At 38.0% G+C, this 27,749-nt stretch overlaps 1 protein-coding gene and 1 pseudogene across 1 annotated transcript; both read right to left on the reverse strand.

Annotated features, from left to right (window-relative positions):
- LOC109057635 overlaps positions 1–27,749 on the reverse strand; it is a 37,502-nt pseudogene that overhangs the window by 4,814 nt on the left and 4,939 nt on the right.
- On the reverse strand, positions 3,759–6,285 carry LOC122146109 (CD209 antigen-like protein C). The gene is made up of 4 exons (XM_042763615.1): positions 5,619–6,285; positions 4,817–5,247; positions 4,646–4,749; positions 3,759–4,349 (listed from the first exon to the last, which is right to left on the reverse strand). Exons 1-4 carry the CDS (start codon positions 5,725–5,727, stop codon positions 4,202–4,204), a joined length of 792 nt encoding a protein of 263 aa, XP_042619549.1. The 5' UTR covers positions 5,728–6,285; the 3' UTR covers positions 3,759–4,201.

Here is a 27,749-nt window from a genome sequence, read left to right on the forward strand (position 1 = left end):
AGACCTGCTAGTCACTTCCTAGTCATGCTAGCAAAACACGTTAGTCATTTGCTAATCATGCTGGAAACATGCTAGCGACATGCAAATCACTTGCTAATCATGCTGGAAACATGCTAACGACATGCTAGTAACTTGTTAATCATGCTATCTACATGCTAGTCACTTGCTAGTCTTGCTAGAAACATGCTAATCACTTGTTAATCATGCTAGCAAAATGCTAGTCTCTTGTTAATTATGGTAACAACATGTTAATGACATGGTAGTCATTTGCTAATCATGTTTATAACATGCTAGTCACTTGCTGATCATGGTAACCACATGCTAGTGTCATGCTAGTCATTTTCTAATCATGCTAACAACATGCTAGTCACTTGTTAATCATGCTAGCAACATGCTACCAACATGTTAACAACATGCTAGTAACTTTGTTAATTATGTTAAGGACATGCAAGTTACTTGCTAGTCATGCTAGCAACACGCTAGTCACTTGCTAATCAAGCTAGCAAACGTGCTAGTCACTTGTTAATCATACTAACAACATGATAGTGACATGCTAGTCACTTTCTAATCATGCTAGAAACATGCTAGTCACTTGTTTATCATGCTCGTAACATACTAATCATGCTAACAACATGCTAGTCAATTGCAAGTCATGCTAACAACATGCTAGAAACATGCTAATGACATGCTAGTAACTTGATAATCATGCTAGCACCATGCTAGTTACTTTCTAATAATGCCAGAAACATGCTAGCGACATGCTAATCATGCTGGAAACACGCTAGTGACATGTTAGTAACTTGCTAATCATGTTAGCCACATACTAGTCACTTGCTAATCATGCTAGCAACATGCTAGTTTACTATTTCTTATCTATTTATCTATCTCTATTTATCTATCTATTTTTCTGATATAATACTGGAAACATGTTAGTGACATGCTAGTAATAGATTGATAAAACTGGAAAACCCTCAAACTTTAAGCTTTTAAAACTACTTCAAACTTTCTGGCTAGGCTTTTTCATGCCAACTTAAAGTTTGTCTACAAACTTTACTATCTAGTTGCTGTTGTTACATTTAAGTGACGTGTAATGTACGAGTCGAAAATGCTAGGCACGTTAACTTTCACTTAAGCTGGCAAATGATCTCAGTTTCAGCGCGGAAAGTGAGGAACTAACTGATTTCTGCTTCGTTACAGTTTGCACATATTTGCACATAACGTGTGTCATCGCTACAACACACCCTTTATGGCATTAGTTCTGGCTTTTGTTCACACAGCGCTCTTTCCGGGACTGAACCCGGCAATATTACTGAATCCGGCAATGTTACTAGGTCCCCAACCCGGGATCAATCCCGGAATCAATTGCGGGACGTGTTTCCGTTCATACAGAAGGCGACCCGGCAATGTTCCGGCAATTTTCCAGGTCCAACGTGCAGTGTGAAAGGGGCTTTACAGGATGATCAAATCCTTGTTTAATATTGACCAGACATTTAATTCAAATATCCACTTAATTTTACATTTTTGACCACTTTTTTGCGATTGAAATGCTACAGCCTCTATAATTTTTTTCAACAAAAACATGCGACATCACAACCCTTACCAAATTATCCATGGTTATTGTAGTAAAACTGCTTAATTTTATTTTTGTGATTTCTGAATGCTTGAGACTATAAAATCAATCAGACAACTGTATTAATAAATTCATAGCCTAGTTATCTGTCTTAAGCTACAACTGTTATTTATAAATAATACAATTTAATTACAATTTATTTATTTAATTTTATATTTTATTAAAGTTCTATTCTGACCTCTTTAGTAGGTGTTTTAATACAATTTAATTACAATTTATTTATTTACTTTTATATTTTATGCACCCATTTGGCTAAAATAAAGGAAATAATTTATAAAACACGCAACAAACAGATATCTTTTTTCCAAGAAGCTATCTGTCAAAATAAACGACAGGTAACGAATAAAAAAGTATGTGCGTATCAAAAATGCATGCTGTTTTATTAAAGGAACTGTAAAATATTTATATATATATATATATATATATATATATATATATATATATATATATATTATATATATATATATATATATATATATATATATATATACTTGTGACAAATATAGGCCAAATATGTGAGAATATTGACATTTTGGATATAGATCCAGGAATGTAGCCTAGCTCACTAAAATAGGCTACCCACTTTTAATGCGCTGATGAAAAGTAAACCACCATTTCTTTAGGATAATATAACAATGTTAAAAGTTAAATGTTTCAAATCTAAAATATGGTGTAATACTGTGCAGCTTAGAGAAAATATAAGCACAGGCTTATTTGGCTTGACATTTATCCTGCTTGAATTCATTCTAAGAAACGCACATCACTTCTTAAGTAGGCTACTCAATTTTCATCTGTGAATATTAAATATTTTATCTAAAGTGTTCTTCTTTCATTGTCCCTGACTGCAGCTGTCAAATGTAACACATCGGCGAGGCAAAGCTGGCAGCTATTTGCGAAAATGCTTTTCGATGCATTTGTTTGATAACAAAGCGCCACTCAGCGGTCAAAAGCTGCAAATGCACTTTGCAGACACGGCGGCGGTAGAAAGCACATTCTGGTTGGCCACCTACTGTATGTGACGGTTCTCATTTCCTCATAGTGACACTATTAATAACACCATCTGCAAAATCTTTCCTGCTCTCAAGTCATTTTCTTCTTACTGTGCTTTAGATCTTATCCTTCATCCTGGCCGTGACTCTGAGTGTGAGATCCAGTTGTGCTCTCAACATCTCTCCATTCAACATTTTCATAAATACTCTGTAAATCCATTTTCCACTGTGTTGGTCAGTATGTCTTCACAGATGATGTGTGGTATTTGAAATGTTTATTAGCATCTTCTAAATTGTTATGGTTACACTGGAAGTGGTTTCATTTCGCAATGGTCTTTTACATAAAGTCTTTCAGTCACACTTAAAAACTCTCTTGTCAAAGACCATTGCGAAATGAAACTTGACAGCTGCAGTCAGGGACTTGTGACTACAAGTGCAGCTCGGTCCATTGAGCCGCGCCGATGACAGGTCAGTGCGGTGCAAACACTTTAATACCGCGCTGTTTTGTCCAACTTTTGGTGTGTTTGGCTTCCCATTTACCACAGTTAGTGGAAGCTAGAGATTACCATGTATAAAGTTTTAAATATTGATTTTTTTTGGTTTTTAAAATATGCATGGATTCGCTACAGGAGGCATTTATTAACCCTCCGGAGCCTTGTGAAGCACATTTTATTACGGATGGATGCACTTTATGGGACTTTTAGACCACTGACAAAAAACAACCATTCACTGCCATTATAAAGCTGGGAAGAGTCAGGATATTTTTTTAATATAACTCTGATTGGATTCATCTGAAAGAAGAAAGTCATGTACACCTAAGATGGCTTGAAGGTGAGTAAATTATGATCTAATTTTCTTTTTTGGGTGAACTATCCCTTTAAGCCAAAATAATCTGTAGTTTTTATTCATTAATGGTCAATTATAATATTACTTGGTGTCAAAATTATTATTATTTTTTTTTAAGAATTGAAAGATAAAAATAAAATCCATAAATTGGTAGAAATAAAATGTTGTCTCTGATGTTCCTCCTCTCAGTTCAGTTCAGTCTGATAAACCTACTCTCTGCTGCTTCCTGCTGGACTGAAGGAAACAGATCAATAAAGCAGATACACAATAATGTTCAAAGTGTGAAATGAAAACAAAAATGCACAGTTTACTCTGGTAATGATAGAAATTTTACATTTTATTCAAACACAAATCAATTCAACTTAAAAGACACATACACTGAATATCAGAATAAGAGGGTGAATCAGAGTAATCTGGACACTTTAGATTTCTGTAGTTTACTGTGATTGTCTTCTCAACACTTCAGAACAACAAAAGAGACTCATGATAACAGCTAGAATAAGATCAAATTAATATAGAGCTGCTTGTGATGGAGCAAGACATAAACACAGAGGTTTTGTGTCCTGAATTCACGCCATGAGAAACAAAGATTATTATAGCAATAAGAAAATGACATTTTGAAATTTTCCTTCTAACAGATTTCAAAGGCAGTGACCTCAATCAAAACTTATGTGTTTACTATAAGAATGATTATATTAGATAATAAAAGCAAAACCACAAGACGAGATGAACCCTATTACTCACAAATCCCCTTTTTCTTGTCAAAGCATTGCAGATCATTCCAGCTGTTCAGTGGTGACCATCCCATCTTCTCTCTATTAAAATTCAGTTCAATACAGTCCTGATTTCCGCCTTTGTTATTTGGCTGATCTTTGAACCAAAACCTGAACAACATGTATCAGAGGTTCAGATTTTCAGGAGCACAAATTTATGAATTGACAATACTCAGTATAATAGCACGTTTCGAGAGTAAACTAAAGTAGTACAGAAGCTGGAGCAGAAGTGAAAAGTAGAAGAGAGAAGAACATTTTCCTTCATAGAATTTACAGTAAAATGTCTTTAATTGTGGTTGTGTTGTTTGTGGGAGAGTTTTCTCTTCTGCTTTCTTCTGAAGGTTGTGATTTTAATGAGAATCAACAGGACTAAAACAAATGAATACACACTGATTTTTAGCTTGTACCTTTGTTTCAGTGTCGAATTATCCACCCATTTCATGTTGCCCTCCTGCTCTCTGTCAGACAAACCAATCCACACTCTCTCACTGACTAATGAAGATATGAACCTCTGTGTGAAGAAAAACAGGAATAAGTGTGATTCTCTCATTCATTAACAGACACTCACACAAACTCACCTGCTTCTCTTCAGTGTTGATAATGACCAGATCAGCACCACGATCCCTGCAGTACTGTCTGCTGTCAGACCAGCTCTTCAACTCAGTGGACATGAAGAGACAGACTGGGCCCTTCTTATTCAAAGAGTCAAAATCTCTCTGTAACTGGTTTTTCTCAGCATTGAGATCTTTGACTCTGGTCTCCAGTTCCAGGTTCTTCTGACTCAAAGAGTTGAATTTGTTCTGCAGTTTGTGTTTTTTAATCATTAGATCAGTGTGATTGTCCTTTAAGCTGTTGATGGTTTGATTGAACTCTTCAACTGTGTTCTTGTAACTCTTTATCAGGTCTCTCTCTGCTGTGATGGTGATGTGCAGCAGTATGATGAAGACCAGCAGAAGAACACAAATGAGCCCGAGACCCACTGTGATCAACACCAAACATCTACTTCCTCCTGACAAACACGACCAAAACACACAAATATCAATTAATAACTATTAATTTTATTAGAAATTAAGTTTCAAATCAACCTCTGTAGGTAATCTACTATTGCTTATGGTAATAGACATGCCTTTTTATGTTTTATGAGCATGTTTTCATAAGTCATCTGGAATTGCTATTATAAATATGCAAACAAGAACATTTTGAAAAAGTAAATAGAAAGATAAGTCCATACTAATACACTTAATTTACAAACGGAAACATTGACATTTCATTCGTATTATTATTTGAAATTGTATGTGACGGTTCTCATTTCCTCATTGTGACACTATTAACAACACTATCTGCGAAACCATTTCTGCGTTCAAGTAATTTTCTTCTTACTGTTCTTTAGATCTTTTCGTTCATCCTGGCCGTGACTCTGAGTTTGAGATCCAGTTGTGCTCTCAATATCTCTGCATTCAACATTTGCATAAATAGTTTCTAAATCCATTATCCACTGTGTTGGTCAGTATGTCTTCACAGATGATGTGTGGTATTTGAAATGTTTATTAGCATCTTCTATAGTGTTAAGTCTACATAGGAAGTGGTTTCATTTCGCAATGGTCTTTGACAAGAATAAAGTCTTTCAGTCACACTTAAAAACTCTCGGCAGAGCCTTGCTTAGTTTGTGTTTTGTACATTCATCCTCATGTTATCAGCTTCAAAAGCCAACAAGAGGAGTCTGTAAACACTCAAATGGATTCAAATAAACTTAAACAGGACAACTTGTATTTATGATGCAGGAAACACAGCAGCAAGTGCACTGGGTACTTCTCACTACTCAAACTGATGCTTCCTCGTTTCATCACTTCTCTGTCCTCCAGCCTGTGACACGTTAAACAGATCAGATTAAGACATCTTGAAGACATTTACATTCTCTAACTGACCCATGAGGATGTGAGGAATAAGTAGTCAACAAACAACCAAAAAACAAGGAAGAGGTACAGGGTCAGAAACAGAGCAGAGAACCAAGGAGAACACTACAGGCTTAACAATATCAGGTGTGAGAGTGTGTGACTGATGAGGTGATGAGAGATTGGTGAGTGCTGGGTGAATAGTAAAAGTCATGGATCGAGTCCCCTCTGGTGGAGATCGTGGGAATTCCAGTGGGAAATCGTGACAGGGATTAACTACTTATACAAAATCAGATTTATACTAACCTCCTTTAGTAACTTTTCTCTTCAGTTCATCACTCAGAGACATGACTTTGCTTCCTAACACCGTGTCTGTCTGCACTAGATGCGACAAAGCGACCGCTGAAAATCATTTGAAATTAGTGTCAATACGTCATAAATAGAACGCAGCAGCAGCTGTTGGGCAGGCCGCAGTTGCCTAGTGCGCAAAATGACTGAGGCGCTGCAGGAGAGGTGTTTTCTTTTTTGGTCGGATGTGTATGGAAGCCGATTAGTCTCAAATATAATTCACGCAAATAACACGATTCACACATGCATAGACAATTTCACATGCATGAAACCTAATTCACGTACACACAAAAAAAATTCACGTGCGTGAAAAAAAATATATATTCACAAAAAGCAATTCAAATGCGCAAAATAAAATTATATATTAATAAAATACATTTTACAAATGCAAAACACAATTCGTAGATATACAACTGTGCACAAAAACCTTTGAATGTTTAAAATGTACGAGTGTCTGAATGTACATATCGTCATTTACTACGAATCCACTCGGATTTGTGTGTGTGTTTTTGAGACTTTCCTGGCAGAGCTCTCTTCCCACGTGGGTCTGTCGTACTCTTTAGCCAATCAGATGCGAGCTTACCATTCAACCAATCATATCATAAGCCACTGAGAGTGCATTCAAGGAGAGTAGTTTTGCACATGTTCAGATGAAGTCACAATAATGGCAGAAGCTTCCTTTGTTTGAGTCTGCGCGTCAGAAACGGAAGTGCTAAAAATCGCTAAGAAATGGGCTTCACTTGGCTCAATTGAGTTCCAATTGGGTCGCTGTGTCCATTTCTTTTACTGTCTATGGGATTACTGATGTAAAGGCTTAATTTCCGTTCTAATTAATCCATATTGCGCAAAAGGTGCGTAGAATCGTGCTCCTTGAATGCACTCTCAGTGGCTTATGATATGATTGGTTGAATGGTAAGCTCGCATCTGATTGGCAAAAGAGTACGACAGACCCACGTGGGAAGAGAGCTCTGCCAGGAAAGTCTCAAAAACACACACACACAAATCCGAGTGGATTCGTAGTAAATGACTATTTGTACATTCAGACACTCGTACATTTTAAACATTCAAAGGTTTTTGTGCAAAGTTGTATATCTACGAATTGTGTTTTGCATTTGTGAAATGTATTTTATGAATATATAATTTTATTTTGCGCATGTGAATTGCTTTTTGTGAATATATTTTTTTTTCACGCACGTGAATTTTTTTTGTGTGTACGTGAATTAGGTTTCATGCTTGTGAAATTGTCTACGCATGTGTGAATCGTGTTTTTTGCGTGAATTATATTTGAGACTAATCTGCTTCCATAGTAGTGCGCCCTCTTGTGATCATCCTGCGCTCCTACACACATATATTAAGCAAAATAATTTCTGACAGTGTACTGATCGATCATCGAACTGATTAAAATAATGTTAGAATAAAATAAAACTGATATAAACGAAAAATCATAAGATTTGACAACATGTCATGTTGGACTAATTTAAACACTTTCTGCATCATGACCTATAATACATCATCATAACGCATTAATTATGCATGGAGCACGCAGTTAAAATAGTCGTGCCATTTATTTGCATTTTCTAAAATACATTTCTAAAAAATGAGTGAAAAAAATAACATTTTCTCGGGCACAAGGCAGGAAGCGACGTAAAGAAGAGGAGTAGAAAAAATATCAATATAGAGGTAAAAATCACAAGTTAACGACCGTGTTTTAGCCCGTGATGTTTATGAAGTATTTTGAAATAGCCTTTTTAGAACATCTTAACTGACAACACTGACACCGTGAAACATTTAGCTTGAGTTAACTGCTTATTTAATTAGGGGCCAAGCACCGAAGGTGCAAAGGCACCTATTGTATCTGTTGGCGTTATTCTTCTTCTTCTTCCGTTTCTTCCGCCATTGTGTCTATGGCAGCCCCTAGAACCGCTTGCGGGAAAGTTGTGATTGCTCACACACTGTTGTGATTGATGGCACACTGATAGAGAACATTCCAAAAACTAACCTTAGCAAATCTGAAGTCTCTAACCTAAACTCTCTAGCGCCACCACTTGTTCAAAGTTTCAAAAAAATTATGCTAATAACTTTTGAACCTTAAGCCAGAAAATGAAAATTATTTATTCATCTGAATCCTTGGCTAATGACAAGTGGAATGAACACCAAAATGAAAAAATTGCAAGGTTTAGTTTTTTCGCTATTTTCAATTGTTCGAAAAACGTCTCCGGTTACTATCTTAACCTTGGTTCCCTGAGAGACAGTCTCTCGACATGGCATTAACGCCTTGGGGACTCCCTTCCTTCCTAACCTACCTGAAATCCTATTGCACAACGCCAGTGAAGTTGCAACTCTCACTGGCCAATGCCAGCCAAGACGTCGATAGGGGGCGGGGCCCCACCACTATATAATACGCTGTATTGGCGGCATAAACTTAGAATCTTCCGACTGAACCGAAAGTACAGCAGACCTGAGCAGTGAACATGGCGGCCTACGCCATGTCTCGTTCCCGTCTCTCAGGGAACCGAGGTTACGAAAGTAACTGGAGACGTTCTCTCCCGAGAACGGTCTCTCTACATGGCGTTAACACCTTGGGGACTGTATAGAAAAACGCTGTGGGAACGAGATGGTCCTCACTGCAGAACACAAGATCCAGAGGGCGTGGTTGGATCCAGATTTGGAGAAATTTAGCATTGCATCACTTGCTCACCAGTGGATACTCTGCAGTGAATGGGTGCCGTCAGGATGTTTTTCTCAGCTCTTTGGGCTCTCATTCTGACGGCACCCATTCACTGCAGAGCATCCATTGGTGAGCATTTCTCCAAATCTGTAAATTTTCAGTAAATGTTCATTTTTGTGTGAACTATTCCTTTAAACATTGATAGTCAGTACTGCCGCTCCCTATACGCAGAGTAGCAGTTTACGTAGGTCACCAACTCCCGGGGGGCACAATCCCAGTTGCTCAAAAAAACTTTCGTTCTATAGTATTATTAACATATACATAAATAAAAATCTAAACATATATACATATGTATGTGTGTGTGTATGTATATATATATTGTTGTAGATCCGGTTAATAATATAGATATGCAATTTTCCAATCAATCCCTTACTGGACCAATTTTTATAGGGAGACTGTGAAGATATTGACTTTGGTAATCTCATCATTTAAAGTGCATACAGTAGGTTAAAAAAAATCTAAATAATATATAACCTTGTATGAAAATACCATATGAACAGTTAATGCAGGATTTGAAAATGTTTTACAAGACGTAAGGGCACAAATTTAGAAGAAAAAGTGACCTTGACAGTTCTCAAAAAACTTTTTTTTTTTCTAACATCACGTCATATTGCATCATGAGAGGGAGTCGTGTGCACTTTGAGCAGGCGTGAGTCAGTGTGTTTTCGGTAGTTATTTTTATTTCAATTTATCATCCTCATGGTAAATTATTGTGTTTGTGAAGGTTGCACTAACTCCTAAATAGGACGGTATCTTCCGGGCCTGTGTGTGTTTGTGCGGGTGAAGAGACGGGACTTTACTAATGCATCTGCTTCGAGAGTCTAGTTACAGCTTAGTGACATTTTTTGCACAACTAATTGGTATTTTCGTCATGTGGTGTGTTTACAAGGCTTTGGGAGACATTGCAAGTAATGAGGTAGTCTGAAGATCTGAAGCAGTGAAGGCCAGCTGTTATAAACCACCTCTACTGGACTGCAGCTTCCGCTCCTAATGGAGATGCAGATGTGATGGAGGCCAAGAGGAAAAGCAGGGTCAGCAGTGCATGTGATCTAAACTTTTGCATGCTTCTCCCAGCATATGTATCAGTCCTCATGGAGTCTCAGAGAGAAATACTGCAGGTCAACACAGGCTCCAGGAGAATGCAGCACTGACTCTTGTCTTCCACTACACCTGCTCCTCTTTCCAGATCCCTCCAGAGGATCAACAAGTTGAGGCTGTTGTTCTGTATCTAGCACAGCATTCACGATTTAACACACTTTAACAGTACATTAGTGTGATACCCAGACTGAAAGATTGTTAAATGTTTTTAAATGAGTCAGGTGGTATATTTTTCTTTCGGTAGTAAATGTTAGGTACGTCTATATATATATATTAATAACAGTTGCAATGTTGTGTTTTGAGTAAGGTATTAACAGTGCTAGGAAATAATATTTGTTGATTTAGTGCTGTATAAATAAAACTGAATTCAATTAACCATAAATGTAGATCTGCTCAATATTTATCTGATGTAAACTTCATAAACAAGTTTTTATGCAGTAAGACAATTTTTGATTGTGATTATTTTTTATTGATTGTCACCAAAATGGGGCAAAACCTTTTTAAAGTCCTCCTTCCTCTGGAAACTGTCTAATAATGGCTGACACAACACATGCAGGTGAGGCCTTCCTGATGCGCCTGCTCAGAATGCCATAGGCCCAGCGGACAACTTGCCTGTATGCTGTCAAAATGTCTTATACCAATGGCATCAAAAAGTGTGACTCACAGGTAGTTGTGACCTAAATATAGGCAGCTCGTAATTGAAAAAATATAAATTATTCAGGTGTTTTTAATATTCAAATCTGTAATTTAATATGTATTTATAAATATAAGCATTTAGCTCAGAATAATAAATGATCTCTTCTCTGCCCTAAAAATACCTGTGTCTGCTGGCCTGGAGAGGTCCATGCTCCTGTCTGTAGCACATATGGGTTCAGACAGCAAGTGTGCACAGCAAGTGTGGGGGTCACTTTCTCCATTGAGACCTGGTATGCATCTAACTCCCTGCTGCACTGACTATTGCTAGTCATGCTACTAATTAATTTCACCACCACCACCAAAACATTTGACTTAATATTCTAGTTTCCAAGACTTAAAATGTATTATATAAAACAAAGAGGTGATTGGTTAATTAATAATAATCATATGGTTTCATTGAATAACACTGTTAAAATGCATAATGTAGGCTAATACAAAAAATCCTAAATAATTTACACTATTACAAATGCCTGCAAAGGGCACCAAAGGCTTGAAAAAATCCTATTTACACTTCTTCTTCTTCTTCTTCTTCTTCTTCTGAGACCAAATTTTAAAATGTATCTCCTCCTAGACTTTTAAAGCTACAACCATCAAACTAAGATATTGCTATATCTTTTCTAATTGATCCGGCTTACAGTTTTCGTAAACCATCAAAACCACCTAAAATCCCATAGACTTTCATTGGGGGGGTGAAAACTTTTATACAATAAGACTTATGGTGTAATAAAGCTGTCTACTGCCGGAGCGAAGCTTAAAAACTCCCTACTGAAAATACAGCTAAAACCAGCCTAAGCTGATTGGTTGCTTTGGCTGGTCTCCCAAGCTAGTTTTAAAGTGGTTTTGGCCACTGTCACGCTGGTCTTAGCTGTTTTTTAGCTGTTTTTTTTTTTTTTTTACTGAATCAACTGGTTTTAGCTGGATTAGCATAGAAACATGCTAACAACATGCTAGTAACTTGCTAATCAGGCTAGAAACATGCTAGCGACAGGCTAGTAACTTGTTAATCATGCTAGCAACATGCTAGTGTTTTGCTAATCATGCTGGAAACATTCTAGCGACAGGTTAGTTACTTGCTAATCATGCTAATGACATGTCAGTTACTTGCTATTCATGCTAGCAACATGCAAGTAACTTATTAATCGTGTTAGCAACACGCTAGAAACATAAACAACATGCTAGTCACTTGTTAATCATGCTAACAACATGCTAGTCACTTGGTAATCATGCTAGCAACACGCTAGTCACTTGTTAATCATGCTAGCAAACATGCTAGTCACTTGTTAATCATGCTAACAACATGATAGTGACATGCTAGTCACTTTCTAATCATGCTAGCAACATGCTAGTCACTTGTTTATCATGCTAGTAACATACTAATGATGCTAACAACATGCTAGTCAATTGCAAGTCATGTTAGCAAAATGCTAGAAACATGCTAATGGCATGCTAGTAATTTGATAATCATGTTAGCGACATACTAGTCACTTGCTAATCATGCTAGCAACATTTACTATTTCTTATCTATTTATCTATCTCTATTTATCTATCTATTTTTCTGATAGATTGTATTGCCTTCAAAACTTTAAAACTACTTCAAATTAGTTAAAACTGAAAACCCTCAAACTTTAAGCTTTTAAAACTACTTCAAACTTTCTGGCTAGGCTTTTTCATGCCAACTTAAAGTTTCTCTACAAACTTTACTATCTAGTTGCTGTTGTTACACTTAAGTGACGTGTAATGTACGAGTCGAAAACGCTAGGCACGTTAACTTTCACTTAAGCTGGCAAATGATCTCAGCTTCAGCACGGAAAGTGAGGAACTAACTGATCTCTGCTTCGTTACAGTTTGCACATATTTGTTTCGTTGCGAACGTTGATCTTCCTTTAAAACACCCGCTAAAAAGGTTGTGTGATAACGTGCGTCATCGATACAACACACCCTTTACGGCATTAGTTCTGGCTTTTGTTCACACATCGCTCTTTCCGGGACTGAACCCGGCAATATTACTGAACCCGGCAATGTTACTAGGTCCCCAACCCGGGATCAATCCCGGAATCAATTCCGGGACGTGTTTCCGTTCACACAGAAGGCGACCCGGCAATGTTCCGGCAATTTTCCAGGTCCAACGTGCAGTGTGAAAGGGGCTTTACAGGATGATCAAATCCTTGTTTAATATTGACCAGACATTTAATTCAAATATCCACTTAATTTTACATTTTTGACCACTTTTTTGCGATTGAAATGCTACAGCCTCTATAATTTCTTCAACAAAAACATGCGACATCACAACCCTTACCAAATTATCCATGGTTATTGTAGTAAAACTGCTTAATTTAATTTTTTTGTGATTTCTGAATGCTTGAGACTATAAAATCAATCAGACAACTGTATTAATAAATTCATAGCCTAGTTAACTGTCTTAAGCTACAACTGTTATTTATAAATAATACAGTTTAATTACAATTCATTTATTTGACCCCTTATAGTAGGTGTTTTTTTTTTGTTGTTGTTGTTGTTTGTTTGTTTTTGTTTTCCAAGAAGTTATCTGTCAAAATAAATGACAGGTAAGGAATAACAAAGTATGTGCGTGTCAAAAATGCATGCTGTTTTATTAAAGGAATTTTAATATATTTTAATATATATCTATGGATATATATATTATTATTATTATTTTTTTTTTTTTCTACTTGTGACAAATATAGGCCAAATATGTGACAATATTGACATTTTGGATATAGATCCATGAATGTAGCCTAGCTCACTAAAATAGGCTACCCACTTTTAATGCGCAGATGAAAAGTAAACCACTATTTCTTTAGGATAATATAACAATGTTAAAAGTTAAATGTTTCAAATCTAAAATAGGGTGTAATACTGTGCAGCTTAGAGAAAATATAAGCACAGGCTCATTGGGCTTGATTTAGGCTACTAAATTTTCATCTGTGCATATTAAATATTTTATCTACAGTGTTTTTCTTTCATTTTCCCTGACTGCAGCTGTCAAATGTAACACATCGGCGAGGCAAAGCTGGTGGCTATTTGCGAAAATGCTTTTCGATGCGTTTGTTTGATAACTTGTGGTTAAAGCGCCACTCAGCGGTCAAAAGCTGCAAATGCACTTTGCAGACACGGCAGCTGTAGAAAGCACATTCTGGTTGGCCACCTACTGTATGTGACGGTTCTCATTTCCCCATAGTGACACCATTAATAACACCATCTGCAAAATCTTTCCTGCTTTCAAGTAATTTTCTTCTTACTGTGCTTTAGATCTTATCCTTCATCCTGCCCGTGACTCTGAGTGTGAGATCCAGTTGTGCTCTCAATATCTCTGCATTCAACATTTTCATAAATACAGGTCCTTCTCAAAAAATTAGCATATTGTGAAAAAGTTCATTATTTTCCATAATGTAATGATAAAAATTAAACTTTCATATATTTTTAGATTCATTGCACACCAACTGAAATATTTCAGGTCTTTTATTGTTTTAATACTGATGATTTTGGCATACAGCTCATGAAATCCCAAAACTCCTATCTCAAAAAATTAGCATATTTCATCCGACCAATAAAAGAAAAGTGTTTTAATACAAAAAAAAGTCAACCTTCAAAAAATTATGTTCAGTTATGCACTCAATACTTGGTCGGGAATCATTTTGCAGAAATGACTGCTTCAATGCGGCGTGGCATGGAGGCAATCAGCCTGTGGCACTGCTGAGGTGTTATGGAGGCCCAGGATGCTTCGATAGCGGCCTTAAGCTCATCCAGAGGGTTGGGTCTTGCGTCTCTCAACTTTCTCTTCACAATTTCCCACAGATTCTCTATGGGGTTCAGGTCAGGAGAGTTGGGAGGCCAATTGAGCACAGTAATACCATGGTCAGTAAACCATTTACCAGTGGTTTTGGCACTGTGAGCAGGTGCCAGGTCGTGCTGAAAAACGAAATCTTCATCTCCATAAAGCTTTTCAGCAGATGGAAGCATGAAGTGCTCCAAAATCTCCTGATAGCTAGCTGCATTGACCCTGCCCTTGATAAAACACAGTGAGTGGACCAACACCAGCAGCTGACATGGCACCCCAGACCATCACCTGACTGTGGGTACTTGACACTGGACTTCAGGCATTTTGGCATTTCCTTCTCCCCAGTCTTCCTCCAGACTCTGGCACCTTGATTTCCGAATGGCATGCAAAATTTGCTTTCCTCCGAAAAAAGTACTTTGGACCACTGAGCAACAGTCCAGTGCTGCTTCTCTGTAGCCCAGGTCAGGCGCTTCTGCCGCTGTGTCTGGTTCAAAAGCACACGCCTGTGCACGGGGGCTCTGGATGTTTCTACTCCAGACTCAGTCCACTGCTTCCGCAGGTCCCCCAAGGTCTGGAATCGGTCCTTCTCCACAATCTTCCTCAGGGTCCGGTCACCTCTTCTCGTTATGCAGAGTTTTTTGCCACACTTTTTCCTTCCCACAGACTTCCCACTGAGGTGCCTTGATACAGCACTCTGGGACCAGCCTATTCATTCAGAAATTTCTTTCTGTGTTTCTCGCTTAAGGGTGTCAATGATGGCCTTCTGGGTTAACCTCTTACCCATGATTGCGGTTTTGAGTAATGAACCAGGCTGGGAGTTTTTAAAAGCCTCAGGAATCTTTTGCAGGTGTTTAGAGTTAATTAGTTGATTCAGATGATTAGGTTAATAGCTCGTTTAGAGAACCTTTTCATGATATGCTAATTTTTTTATACTCAAAATCATCAGTATTAAAACAATAAAAGACCTGAAATATTTCAGTTGGTGTGCAATGAATCTAAAATATATGAAAGTTAAATTTTTATCATTACATTATGGAAAATAATGAACTTTTTTACAATATGCTAATTTTTTGAGAAGGACCTGTAGTTTCTAAATCCATTATCCACTGTGTTGGTCAGTACGTCTTCACAGATGATGTGTGGTATTTTTTGTGTTTTTTATTATCTTCTTTTGTGTTGTTTATTCTTAGTAGGTAGTTTTTTTTTTTCGATGGTCTTTGACATAAAGTCTTTCAGTCACACTTAAAAACTCTCGGCAGAGCCGTACTTAGTTTGTGTTTTGTACATTCATCCTCATGTTATCAGCTTCAAAAGCCAACAAGAGGAGTCTGTAAAAACTCAAATGGACGCAAACAAACTTAAACAGGACAAACTTGTATTTATGATGCAGGAAACACAGCAGGAAGTGCACTGGGTGCTTCTCACTACTCAAACTGTTTCCCCTCACTTCCTGTCCTGATTAAGACATCTTGAATACATGACCCTTCCTCGTTTCCTCACTTCTCTGTCCTCCAGCCTGTGACACTTAAACAGATCAGATTAAGACATCTTGCCATTCACAAATGAAGACATTTCCATTCTCTAACTGACCCATTAGGAGGTGAGGAATAAGTAGTCAACAAACAACCAAAAACAAGGAAGAGGTACAGGGTCAGAAACAGGGAAACAAGGAGAAGACTACAGGCTTAACAATATCAGGTCAGTGCGGTACAGACACTTTAATACCGCACTGTTTTGTCCAACTTTCGGTGTGTTTGGCTTCCCAAATATGACAGTTAGCGGAAGCTAGAGATTACCATTTATAAAGTTTGTAAAAAAAAATTTTTTGTTTGTTTTTAAAATACGTATGGATTCACTATAGGAGGCCTTTATTAACCCTCCGGAGCCTTGTGGAGCACATTTTATTACGGATGGATGCACTTTATGGGTCTTTTATATGGAATTACATTGGGTTCAATAAAAATGAACGTAACTTTATCTATAGGAGGCCTTTATTAATAAAGTCCCTGAATGTAACTTTTTCAGAAACTATCAAAAATCAAATGCCATTACCACAAAAGCCAAGAAAACATGGGGAATGAAAATGACACAGCTCCAATGAACTCAGTCAGCACAGGATTTCAGCAAAATTTAACAGGCTCTGAATGGTGAGGCAACGGCCAATATGCTTCATTCTTTGTTAATGGTGTTTTTCAAAGATTCGTTTTTCGCTAATCGTGGATTCTGAATGCAGGTTGTCACAGATTTCGCTTACGCTTCGCACTTTTTTTTCGTTTGGTGTTTTGAAACAAACCTCTCGTGGGGGCGGGCTTAACAGTGATCTACTCTGATTGGATAGTGAGCTTTTGATGGACAGGTGCTCTCTAACCGGGAAGTACAGACGCCACTCAGTGGCGCGCATATTGGAAAGCTCTGGCGGTGATTAAATCTGGTCTCTACCGCAAAAATTCTTTTTCACAGACAAAGTGAAAGAAACCCTGTTCTACCCTGTAAAGAAGTTTATACAAAGATTTAAATCTGACATTGATTTTACAAGCTCTTTTTGTTCGAGTTCTGAAGAAACTGTACACTTATTTTGGTCATGTCACTACACTCAGAAGCTTTGGGATGATATTGGTGTGTTTGTCAAGTGTAAAATTTTGCCAGGCTTCTCAGTACATATGAAAAACATTATATTTGGGTATTATGACTCTGACCCCACACACGAAAATATCAGTTTTGTTATTAATTTAAATTTTTTCCTAAACAAATTTCACATTCACAAATGCAAATTCTCCAACTGTAAACCTGTCTTCTCTGTTTTCCTAAAAGAAATGGAAAACTATTTGAATGTAATCTCAGTATCTACGTACCAATAAGAAAGCTATAAGGACTGTTAGAATTTGCTCTGCCTTTGATCTCCTTGTGTAATTTTGTTTAGATTTTGGCCCTCTTTTTCTTTAGTTCTATTTTATTCTTTATTGTTTTTTTTTGTTTTGTTTTTTTTTTTTTTCAAAGATTCGTTTTCGCTAATCGTGGATTCTGAATGCATTGTCACAGATTTCGCTTAGGGCCGTTACATAGTCAACGCGAGCAACGTGAGCAAGCAATGCGAGCGACGCGAACGACGCGCTCCCTTTCATAGTCTAAACAGTGGACGCAAGCGTCACGGGCGATGCGTGTATGCAATACACCGCTCACGCAACAGGGGGTAGTCGAGTCGGGTGATATTAGTAGAGTCAGGTTACGTGATATTCAGATCACAATGACAACTGAAGAGGAGTGCATTCTATTGCTGATTTTACATCGGCGGCAACAAAGGCAGCGCAGAGATAGGCGGTGGTATGTTATACGTATAAGCTCGCATAATTTTTCCTCTTCGCTAGCCATTGTATTCAAACCTTCTTCTGTAAACATAATATACTTGAATTAATGTACAATACTTGCAATGTCACCCCCACCGACAACGCATAGTATTGCGTGGATCGGAGCGTCGCATATCAAAAACTAGGACGACACATTTGGCATATGCTTCGAAAAACTGCGAAGTGTAAGGGCCGTTTCATAGTCAACGCATCTGTACGCATACGCGTCCCCAGGGCTACGCATCGTTACGCTTCGGCCGCCATTATGCGTCGGTGCGTAGCCCCGGGGACGCGTATGCGTACAGATGCGTTGACTATGAAACGGCCCTTACACTTTGCAGTTTTTCGTTTGGTGTTTTGACACAAACCTCTCGTGTGGGCGGGTTTAACAGTGATCTACTCTGATTGGATAGTGAGCTTTTGATGGACAGATGGATGCACTTTATGGGTCTTTTATATGGAATTACATTGGGTTCAATAAAAATGAACGTAACTTTATAAAACTGAATGTAACTTTTTCAGAAACTATCAAAAATATGCCATTACAAAAGAAGAAAACACAATGAAAATGAAAAAAATGAACTCAGTCGAACAAATTTAACAGGCTCTTCAAATATGCTTCATTCTTTGTTGATCTTTTTTAAAGATTCGTTTTTTGCTAATCGTGGATTCTGAATGCATTGTCACAGATTTCGCTTACGCTTCGCAGTTTTTCATTTGGTGTTTTGACACAAACCTCTCGTGGGGGCGGGCTTAACAGTGATCTACTCTGATTGGATAGTGAGCTTTTGATGGACAGGTGCTCTCTAACCGGGAAGTACAGACGCCACTCAGTGGCGCGCATATTGGAAAGCTCTCGCGGTGATTAAATCTGGTCTCTACCGCAAAAATTCTTTTTCACAGACAAAGTGAAAGAAACCCTGTTCTACCCTGTAAAGAAGTTTATACAAAGATTTAAATCTGACATTGATTTTACAAGCTCTTTTTGTTCGAGTTCTGAAGAAACTGTACACTTATTTTGGTCATGTCACTACACTCAGAAGCTTTGGGATGATATTGGTGTGTTTGTCATGTAAGATTTTGCCAGGCTTCTCAGTACATATGAAAAACATTATATTTGGGTATTATGACTCTGACCCCACAAACGAAAATATCAGTTTTTGTTATTAATTTAAATTTTTTCCTAAACAAATTTCACATTCACAAATGCAAATTCTCCAACTGTAAACCTGTCTTCTCTGTTTTCCTAAAAGAAATGGAAAACTATTTGAATGTAATCTCAGTATCTACGTACCAATAAGAAAGCTATAAGGACTGTTAGAATTTGCTCTGCCTTTGATCTCCTTGTGTAATTTTGTTTAGATTTTGGCCCTCTTTTTCTTTAGTTCTATTTTATTCTTTATTGTTTTTTTTTTTTTTTTTTTTTTTTTTATTTTTTTGTGGTTAATATTATGTGATGTATGTTTATACTTTTGTATGTTTTTGTTCTCTGCATTAATAAAAAAAGAGAAAAAAAGCTCTCGCGGTGATTTGTATGCAATACGTCGTGCCTTGTATTACTAAATATGTAAATAATATTTGGCCTTCGATCGTCTCAGTCTGTAAAGATGAGGTCTTTTCCTTCAAGACAGCATGAAGTAAGCTTGTGTTACTGAAGTAACCAATAACATCGATACAAGTTTTTCATGTTACAGTGTGCAGCAGTTCGTTGCGGGTTATTATTGTCATTTCAGTAACACAAGCTTACTTCAAGCTGCCTTGAAGGACAAGACCTCATCTTTACAGACTGAGACGATCGAAGGCCAATGCGGCGCCCGGGGAGCAGTTGGGGGTTCGATGCCTTGAGCTTTCCAATATGCGTGCCACTGAGTGGCATCTGTACTTCCCGGTCAGAGAGCACCTGTCCATCAAAAGCTCACTATCCAATCAGAGTAGATCACTGTTAAACCCGCCCACACGAGAGGTTTGTGTCAAAACACCAAACGAAAAACTGCAAAGTGTAAGGGCCGTTTCATAGTCAACGCATCTGTACGCATACGCGTCCCCGGGGCTATGCACCGACGCATAATGGCGGCCAAAGCGTAACGATGCGTAGCCCTGGGGACGCATATGCGTACAGATGCGTTGACTATGAAACGGCCCTTACACTTCGCAGTTTTTCGAAGCATATGCCAAATGTGTCGTCCTAGTTTTTGATATGCGACGCTCCGATCCACGCAATACTATGCGTTGTCGGTGGGGGTGACATTGCAAGTATTGTACATTAATTCAAGTATATTATATTTACAGAAGAAGGTTTGAATACAATGGCGGGCGAAGAGGAAAAATTATGCGATACGTATAACATACCACCGCCTATCTCTGCGCTGCCTTGTTGCCGACGATGTAAAATCAGCAATAGAATGCACTCCTCTTCAGTTGTCATTGTGATCTGAATATCACGTAACCTGACTCTACTAATATCACCCGACTCGACTACCCCCTGTTGCGTGAGCGGTGTATTGCATACACGCATCGCCCGTGACGCTTGCGTCCACTGTTTAGACTATGAAAGGGAGCGCGTCGTTCGCGTCGCTCGCATTGCTTGCTCACGTTGCTCGCGTTGACTATGTAACGGCCCTAAGCGAAATCTGTGACAATGCATTCAGAATCCACGATTAGCGAAAACGAATCTTTGAAAATTGTTAACAAGGAATGGAGGATGTTTGAGGTGACTTTTAAATTTGTGCGAATGAGTTCATTTTTTTCGTTTTCATTGTGTTTTTCTTCTTTTGTAATATCATATTTTTGATAGTTTCTGAAAAAGTTACGTTCAGTTTTATAAAGTTACGTTCAGTTTTATAAAGTTTAGTTCATTTTTATAGAAGCAAATTTAATTCCATACTTTTAGACCACTGACAAAAAACACCCATTCACTGCCATTATAAAGCTGGGAAGAGTCAGGATATTCTTTTAATATAACTCTGATTGGATTCATCTGAAAGAAGAAAGTCATGTACACCTAAGATGGCTTGAAATTGAGTAAAGTATGATCAAATTTTCTTTTTTGGGTGACCTATCCCTTTAAGCCAAAATAATCTGTAGTTTTTATTCATTAATGGTCAGTTATGATATTACTTGGTGTCAAAAGTTTTTTTTTTTTTTTTTTTTTTTTTGAAGAATTTAAAAATAAAAAATAAAAAAATCCATAAATTGGTAGAAATAAAATGTTGTCTCTGATGTTCGTCCTCTCAGATCAGTTCAGTCTGATAAACCTACTCTCTGCTGCATCCTGCTGGACTGAAGGAAACAGATCAATAAAGCAGATACACAATAATGAAGTATGAAATGAAAACAAAAATGCAGAGTTTAGTCTGGTAATGATAGAAATTTTACATTTTATTCAAACAGAAATCAATTCAACTCAAAAGACACATACACTGAATATCAGAATAAGAGGGTGAATCAGAGTAATCTGGACACTTTAGATTTCTGTAGTTTACTGTGATTGTCTTCTCAACACTTCAGATCAACAAAAGAGACTAATGATAACAGCTAGAATAAGATCAAATTAATATAGAGCTGCTTGTGATGGAGCAAAACATAAACACAGAGGTTTTGTGTCCTGAATTCACGCCATGAGAAACAAAGATTATTATAGCAATAAGAAAATTTAATTTTGACATTTTCCTTCTAACAAATTTCAAAGGCAGGGACCTCAATCAGAACTTATGTGTTTACAATAAGAATGATTATATTAGATAATAAAAGCAAAACCACAAGACGAGATGAACCCTATTTCTCACAAATCCCCTTTTTCTTGTTAGAGCATGCAACATCATTCCAGCTGTTCAGCGGTGACCATCCCGGCTTCTCTCTATTATAATTCAGTTCAATACAGTCCTGATTTCCGCCTTTGTTATTCGGCTGATCTTTGAACCAAAACCTGAACAACATGTATCAGAGGTTCAGATTTTCAGGAGCACAAATTTATGAATCGACAATACTCAGTATAATAGCACGTTTGAGAGTAAACTAAAGTAGTACAGAAGCTGGAGCAGAAGTGAAAAGTAGAAGAGAGAAGAAGATTTTTCTTTGTAGAATTTACAGTAAAATGTCTTTAATTGTGGTTGTGTTGTTTGTGGGAGAGTTTTCTCTTCTGCTTTCTTCTGAAGGTTGTGATTTTATAATGAGAATCAACAGGACTAAAACAAATGAATACACACTGATTTTTAGCACTTACCCTTGTTTCAGTGTCGAATTATCCACCCATTTCATGTTGCCCTCCCGCTCTCTGTCAGACAAACCAATCCACACACTCTCACTGACTAATGAAGATATGAACCTCTGTGTGAAGAAAAACAGGAATAAGTGTGATTCTCTCATTCATTAACAGACACTCACACAAACTCACCTGCTTCTCTTCAGTGTTGATAATGAGCAGATCAGCTCCACGATCCCTGCAGTACTTCCTGCTGTCAGACCAGCTCTTCAACTCAGTGGATATGAAGAAACAGACTGGGCCCTTCTTATTCAAAGAGTCAAAATCTCTCTGTAACTGGTTTTTCTCAGCAGTGAGATCTTTGACTCTGGTCTCCAGTTTCAGGTTCTTCTGCATTAGATCAGTGTAATTGTCCTGTAAGCTGTTGATGGTTTGTTTGAACTCTTCAGCTGTGTTCTTGTAACTCTTTATCAGGTCTCTCTCTGCTGTGATGGTGATGTGCTGCAGTATGATGAAGACCAGCAGAAGAACACAAATGAGCCCGAGACCCACTGTGATCAACACCAAACCATCTACTTCCTCCTGACAAACATGACCAAAACACACAAATATCAATTAATAACTATTAATTTTATAAGAAATTAAGTTTCAAATCAACCTGGTTAGGTAATCTACTATTGCTTTTGGTAATAGACATGCCTTTTTATGTTTTATGAGCATGTTTTCATAAGTCATCTGGAATTGCTATTATAAAATATGCAAACAAGAACATTTTGAAAAAGTAAATAGAAAGATAAGTTCATGCTAATACACTTCATTTACAAACAGAAACATTGACATTTCATTCTTATTAATATTTGAAATTGTATGCAACGGTTCTCATTTCCTCATTGTGACACTATTAACAGCACCATCTGCAAAACTATTTCTGCGTTCAAGTAATTTTCTTCTTACTGTTCTTCAGATCTTTTCCGTCATCCTGACCGTGACTCTGAGTTTGAGATCCAGTTGTGCTCTCAATATCTCTGCGTTTAACATTTGCATAAACAGTTTCTAAATCCATTATCCACTGTGTTGATCAGTACGTCTTCACAGATGATGTGTGGTATTTGAAACATTTATTAGCATCTTCTATAGTGTTAAGTCTACATAGGAAGTGGTTTCATTTCGCAATGGTCTTTGACAAAGAATAAAGTCTTTCAGTCACACTTAAAAACTCTCGGCAGAGCTTTGCTTAGTTTGTGTTTTGTACATTCATCCTCATGTTATCAGCTTCAAAAGCCAACAAGAGGAGTCTGTAAAAACTTAAATGGATTCAAACAAACTTAAACAGGACAAACTTGTATTTATGATGCAGGAAACACAGCAGGAAGTGCACTGGGTGCTTCTCACTACTCAAACTGATGCTTCCTCGTTTCATCACTTCTCTGTCCTCCAGCCTGTGACACGTTAAACAGATCAGATTAAGACATCTTGAAGGATATTTCCATTCTCTAACTGACCCATGAGGAGGTGAGGAATAAGTAGTCAACAAACAACCAAAAAACAAGGAAGAGGTACAGGGTCAGAAACAGGGAAACAAGGAGAACACTACAGGCTTAACAATATCAGCTGTGAGAGTGTGTGTGTGCCGTTCTTATACAGGTGCTGGTCATATAATTAGAATATCATCAAAAAGTTGATTTATTTCACTAATTCCATTCTAAAAGTGAAACTTGTATATTATATTTATTCATTACACACAGACTGATATATTTCAAATGTTTATTTCTTTTAATTTTGATGTTTATAACTGACAACTAAGGAAAATCCCAAATTCAGTATCTCAGAAAAATAGAATATTGTGAAAAGGTTCAATATTGAAGACACCTGGTGCCACACTCTAATCAGTTAATTAACTCAAAACACCTGCAAAGCCTTTAAATGTTCTCTCAGTCTAGTTCTGTAGGCTACACCATCATGGGGAAGACTGCTGAATTGACAGTTGTCCAAAAGACAACCATTGACACCTTGCACAAGGAGGGCAAGACACAAAAGGTCATTGCAAAAGAGGCTGGCTGTTCACAGAGCTCTGTGTCCAAGCACATTAATAGAGGGGCGAAGGGAAGGAAAAGATGTGATAGAAAAAAGTGTACAAGCAATAGGGATAACCGCACCCTGGAGAGGATTGTGAAACAAAACCCATTCAAAAATGTGGGGGAGATTCACAAAGAGTGGACTGCAGCTGGAGTCAGTGCTTCAAGAACCACTAAACAAAGACGTATGCAAGACATGGGTTTCAACTGTCGGATTCCTTGTGTCAAGCCACTCTTGAACAACAGACAGCGTCAGAAGCATCTTGCTTCAAAAAGGACTGGACTGCTGCTGAGTAGTCCAAAGTTATGTGCTCTGATGAAAGTAAATTTTGCATTTCCTTTGGATATCAGGGTCCCAGAGTCTGGAGGAAGAGAGGAGAGGCACACAATCCACATTGCTTGAGGTCCAGTGTAAAGTTTCCACAGTCAGTGATGGTTTGGGGTGCCATGTCATCCGCTGGTGTTGGTCCACTGTGTTTTCTGAGGTCCAAGGCAACACAGCCGTATACCAGGAAGTTTTAGAGCACTTCATGCTTCCTGCTGCTGACCAACTTTATGGAGATGCAGATTTCATTTTCCAACTTGACTTGGCACCTGCACACAGTGCCAAAGCTTCCAGTACCTGGTTTAAGGACCATGGTATCCCTGTTCTTAATTGGCCAGCAAATTTGCCTGACCTTAACCCCATAGAAAATCTATGGGGTATTGGGAAGAGGAAAATGCGATATGCCAGACCCAACAATGCAGAAGAGCTGAAGTCCACTATCAGAGCAACCTGGGCTCTCATAACACCTGAGCAGTGCCACAGACTGATCGACTCCATGCCATGCCGCATTGCTGCAGTAATTCAGGCAAAAGGAGCCCCAACTAAGTATTGAGTGCTGGGTGAATAGTAAAAGTCATGGATCGAGTGCCCTCTGGTGGAGATTGTGGGAATTCCAGTGGGAAATCGTGACAGGGATACAAAATCAGATTTATACTAACCTCCTTTAGTAACTTTTCTCTTCAGTTCATCACTCAGAGACATGACTGTGCTTCCTAACACCGTGTCCGCTGAAAATCATTTGAAATTTGTGTCAATACGTCATAAATAGAACGCAGCAGCAGCTGTTGGGCAGACCGCAGTTGCCTAGTGCGCTGCAGGAGACGTGTTGTCTTTTTTGGTCGGAAGTGCGTCCTCTTGTGATCATCCTGCGCTCCTACACACATATATTAAGAAAGATCATTTTTGGCAGTGTACTGATCGATCCTCGAACTGATTAAAATAATGTTAGAATAAAATAAAACTGATATAAACGAAAAATCATAAGATTTGACATCATGTCATGTAGGACTAATTTAAACACTTTCTGCGTCATGACCTACAATACATCATCATAACGCATTAATTATGCATGGAGCACGCGGTTAAAATAGTTTTGCCATTTATTTGCGTTTTCTAAAATACATTTCTATAAAATGAGTGGAAAAAGAAAATTATCAGGGGCACAAGGCAGGAAGCGACGCAAAGAAGAGGAGTAGAAAAATATCAATATAGAGGTAAAAATCACAAGTTAACGACTGTGTTTTAGCTCGTGATGTTTATGAAGTATTTTGAAATAGGCTTTTTAGAACATCTTAACTGACAACATTGACACCGTGGAACGTTTAGCTTGAATTAACTGCTTATTTAATTAGGGGCCAAGCACCGAAGGTGCGTAGGCACCTATTGTATCCGTTGGCGTTATTATTCTTATTCCGTTTCTTCCGCCATTGTTTCTATGGCAGCCCCTAGAACCGCTTGCGGGAAAGTTGTGAAACTTGGCACACTGATAGAGGACATTCCAAAAACTAACCATAGCAAATCTGAAGTCTCTAACTTAAACTCTCTAGCGCCACCACTTGTTCAAAGTTTCAAAAAAATTATGCTAATAACTTTTGAACCGTAAGCCAGAAAATGAAAATTCTTTTTTCATCTGAATCTTTGGCTCACGCCAAGTCGAATATTCAAAAATCGCAAGGTTTAGTTTTTTTCGCTATTTTCAATTGTTCGAAATACCTACTTTTTCAAACTCGTTCTAGACAGTCGGTCTGATTCTCACAAAAATTGACTCAGATCATCTTCAGACCATGCTGGCAAAAAGCTATGGAATTCAAGTTGATTCATCTAACCGTTCTCGAATAACACAAGAACAAATTCTACAAAAAGCACGCAAAAATGCATGTGAGGCTATATCTCCGCAACGGTATGGCATATTTAGACCAAACTTGGTGTTGTAACCATAGACTGTATAAAAACATGGACGTAGTGTCCGTGACGTCACCCATAGACTCCTGAAGAGCGGTTTTGAAGCTCAAAGTGTGCAGAGCGGGCCGTCTCCATCTTGGCACCTTGTCAACGCGCGACTCTCCTGGATAATCGAAAATGGGCAAAAAGGCAGGAGCTGGTTGCTGAAGCCACCTAGCGCGACGGTATTGTCAGCAGCGGCAATCCACCTGTCACTCAAGTGGCCACGCCCTTAATTATGCAGAACTTTAAGGCTTAAGTTAAACGGATGAGTTATAAAAAAATTCACCCCCCTCACAGTTGTCATGAAGGGCAAAATTAGCTATATAGACCACAATCATTTTTTTTGCACCAGGCTGTAAACATGTTTTTTTCTGCTGTAAATTTGGTCATTTTAACATGGGGAGTCTATGGGATTGACTCCCTTTTGCAGCCAGCCTCAAGCGGCCAGTCGATGAATTTGCAGTTTTAGTCACTTCCTTGTTGGCTTCAGGAGAGAGAGCGCGAGGTTGCCGCTCGGTTGTAACCTGTTTTTATACAGTCTATGGTTGTAACAAGCATGACCTGAGACTATTTGCAGTGTTTCGGTGCAGTGCCACCTAGGTCAGGAGATATGAAAAATGCATATTTTTGATTATAATTTCTGAATGGTTTGACCAAAAATCATAAAACTGGTATATTTAGATTCAGTGGGTCATGCCAAGTCGAACCTAACCCAATTTTCCCAGGTCAGCCATTTAGGGCATTGTCCATTTTGATTTTTTTCATAAAATTCTATAATTTCCGAACACATTGACGTATCATTACGAAACTTGGTATGCACCTTCGACGCCATGCCATGATGGTACTCAAAAAGTTTGGGGGCAGCGCCACCTTGTGGTTAAAAGTTATTGAGAAATTTACAAAAATGCTAATAACTCTTGAATAAATTAGACTATTGATATGAAAGTGGTCTCCCTATATTATTTGGGTCATGCCGAGAACATCGATACCAATTAGGTCAAATTTGGTAAAACTTCCTGTCCGCCATTTTGATTAATGTTGAAAACCTACTTTTTCAAACTCCT

This window comes from Cyprinus carpio, chromosome A1 (genome assembly GCF_018340385.1).
Source record: "Cyprinus carpio isolate SPL01 chromosome A1, ASM1834038v1, whole genome shotgun sequence".
NCBI classification, from domain to species: Eukaryota; Metazoa; Chordata; class Actinopteri; order Cypriniformes; family Cyprinidae; genus Cyprinus; species Cyprinus carpio.

What these genes read in the sequence shown, in the direction of transcription:
- LOC122146109 (XM_042763615.1), bottom strand. Translation starts at nt 5,727, where the DNA reads ATGGATTTAGAAACTATTTATGCAAATGTTGAATGCAGAGATATTGAG. An exon ending in TCAACACTGAAGAGAAGCAG is followed by an intron (nt 4,750 to 4,816) that starts GTGAGTTTGTGT and finishes TTCTTCACACAG; the next exon opens with AGGTTCATATCTTCATTAGT. An exon ending in AATTCGACACTGAAACAAAG is followed by an intron (nt 4,350 to 4,645) that starts GTACAAGCTAAA and finishes CATGTTGTTCAG; the next exon opens with GTTTTGGTTCAAAGATCAGC.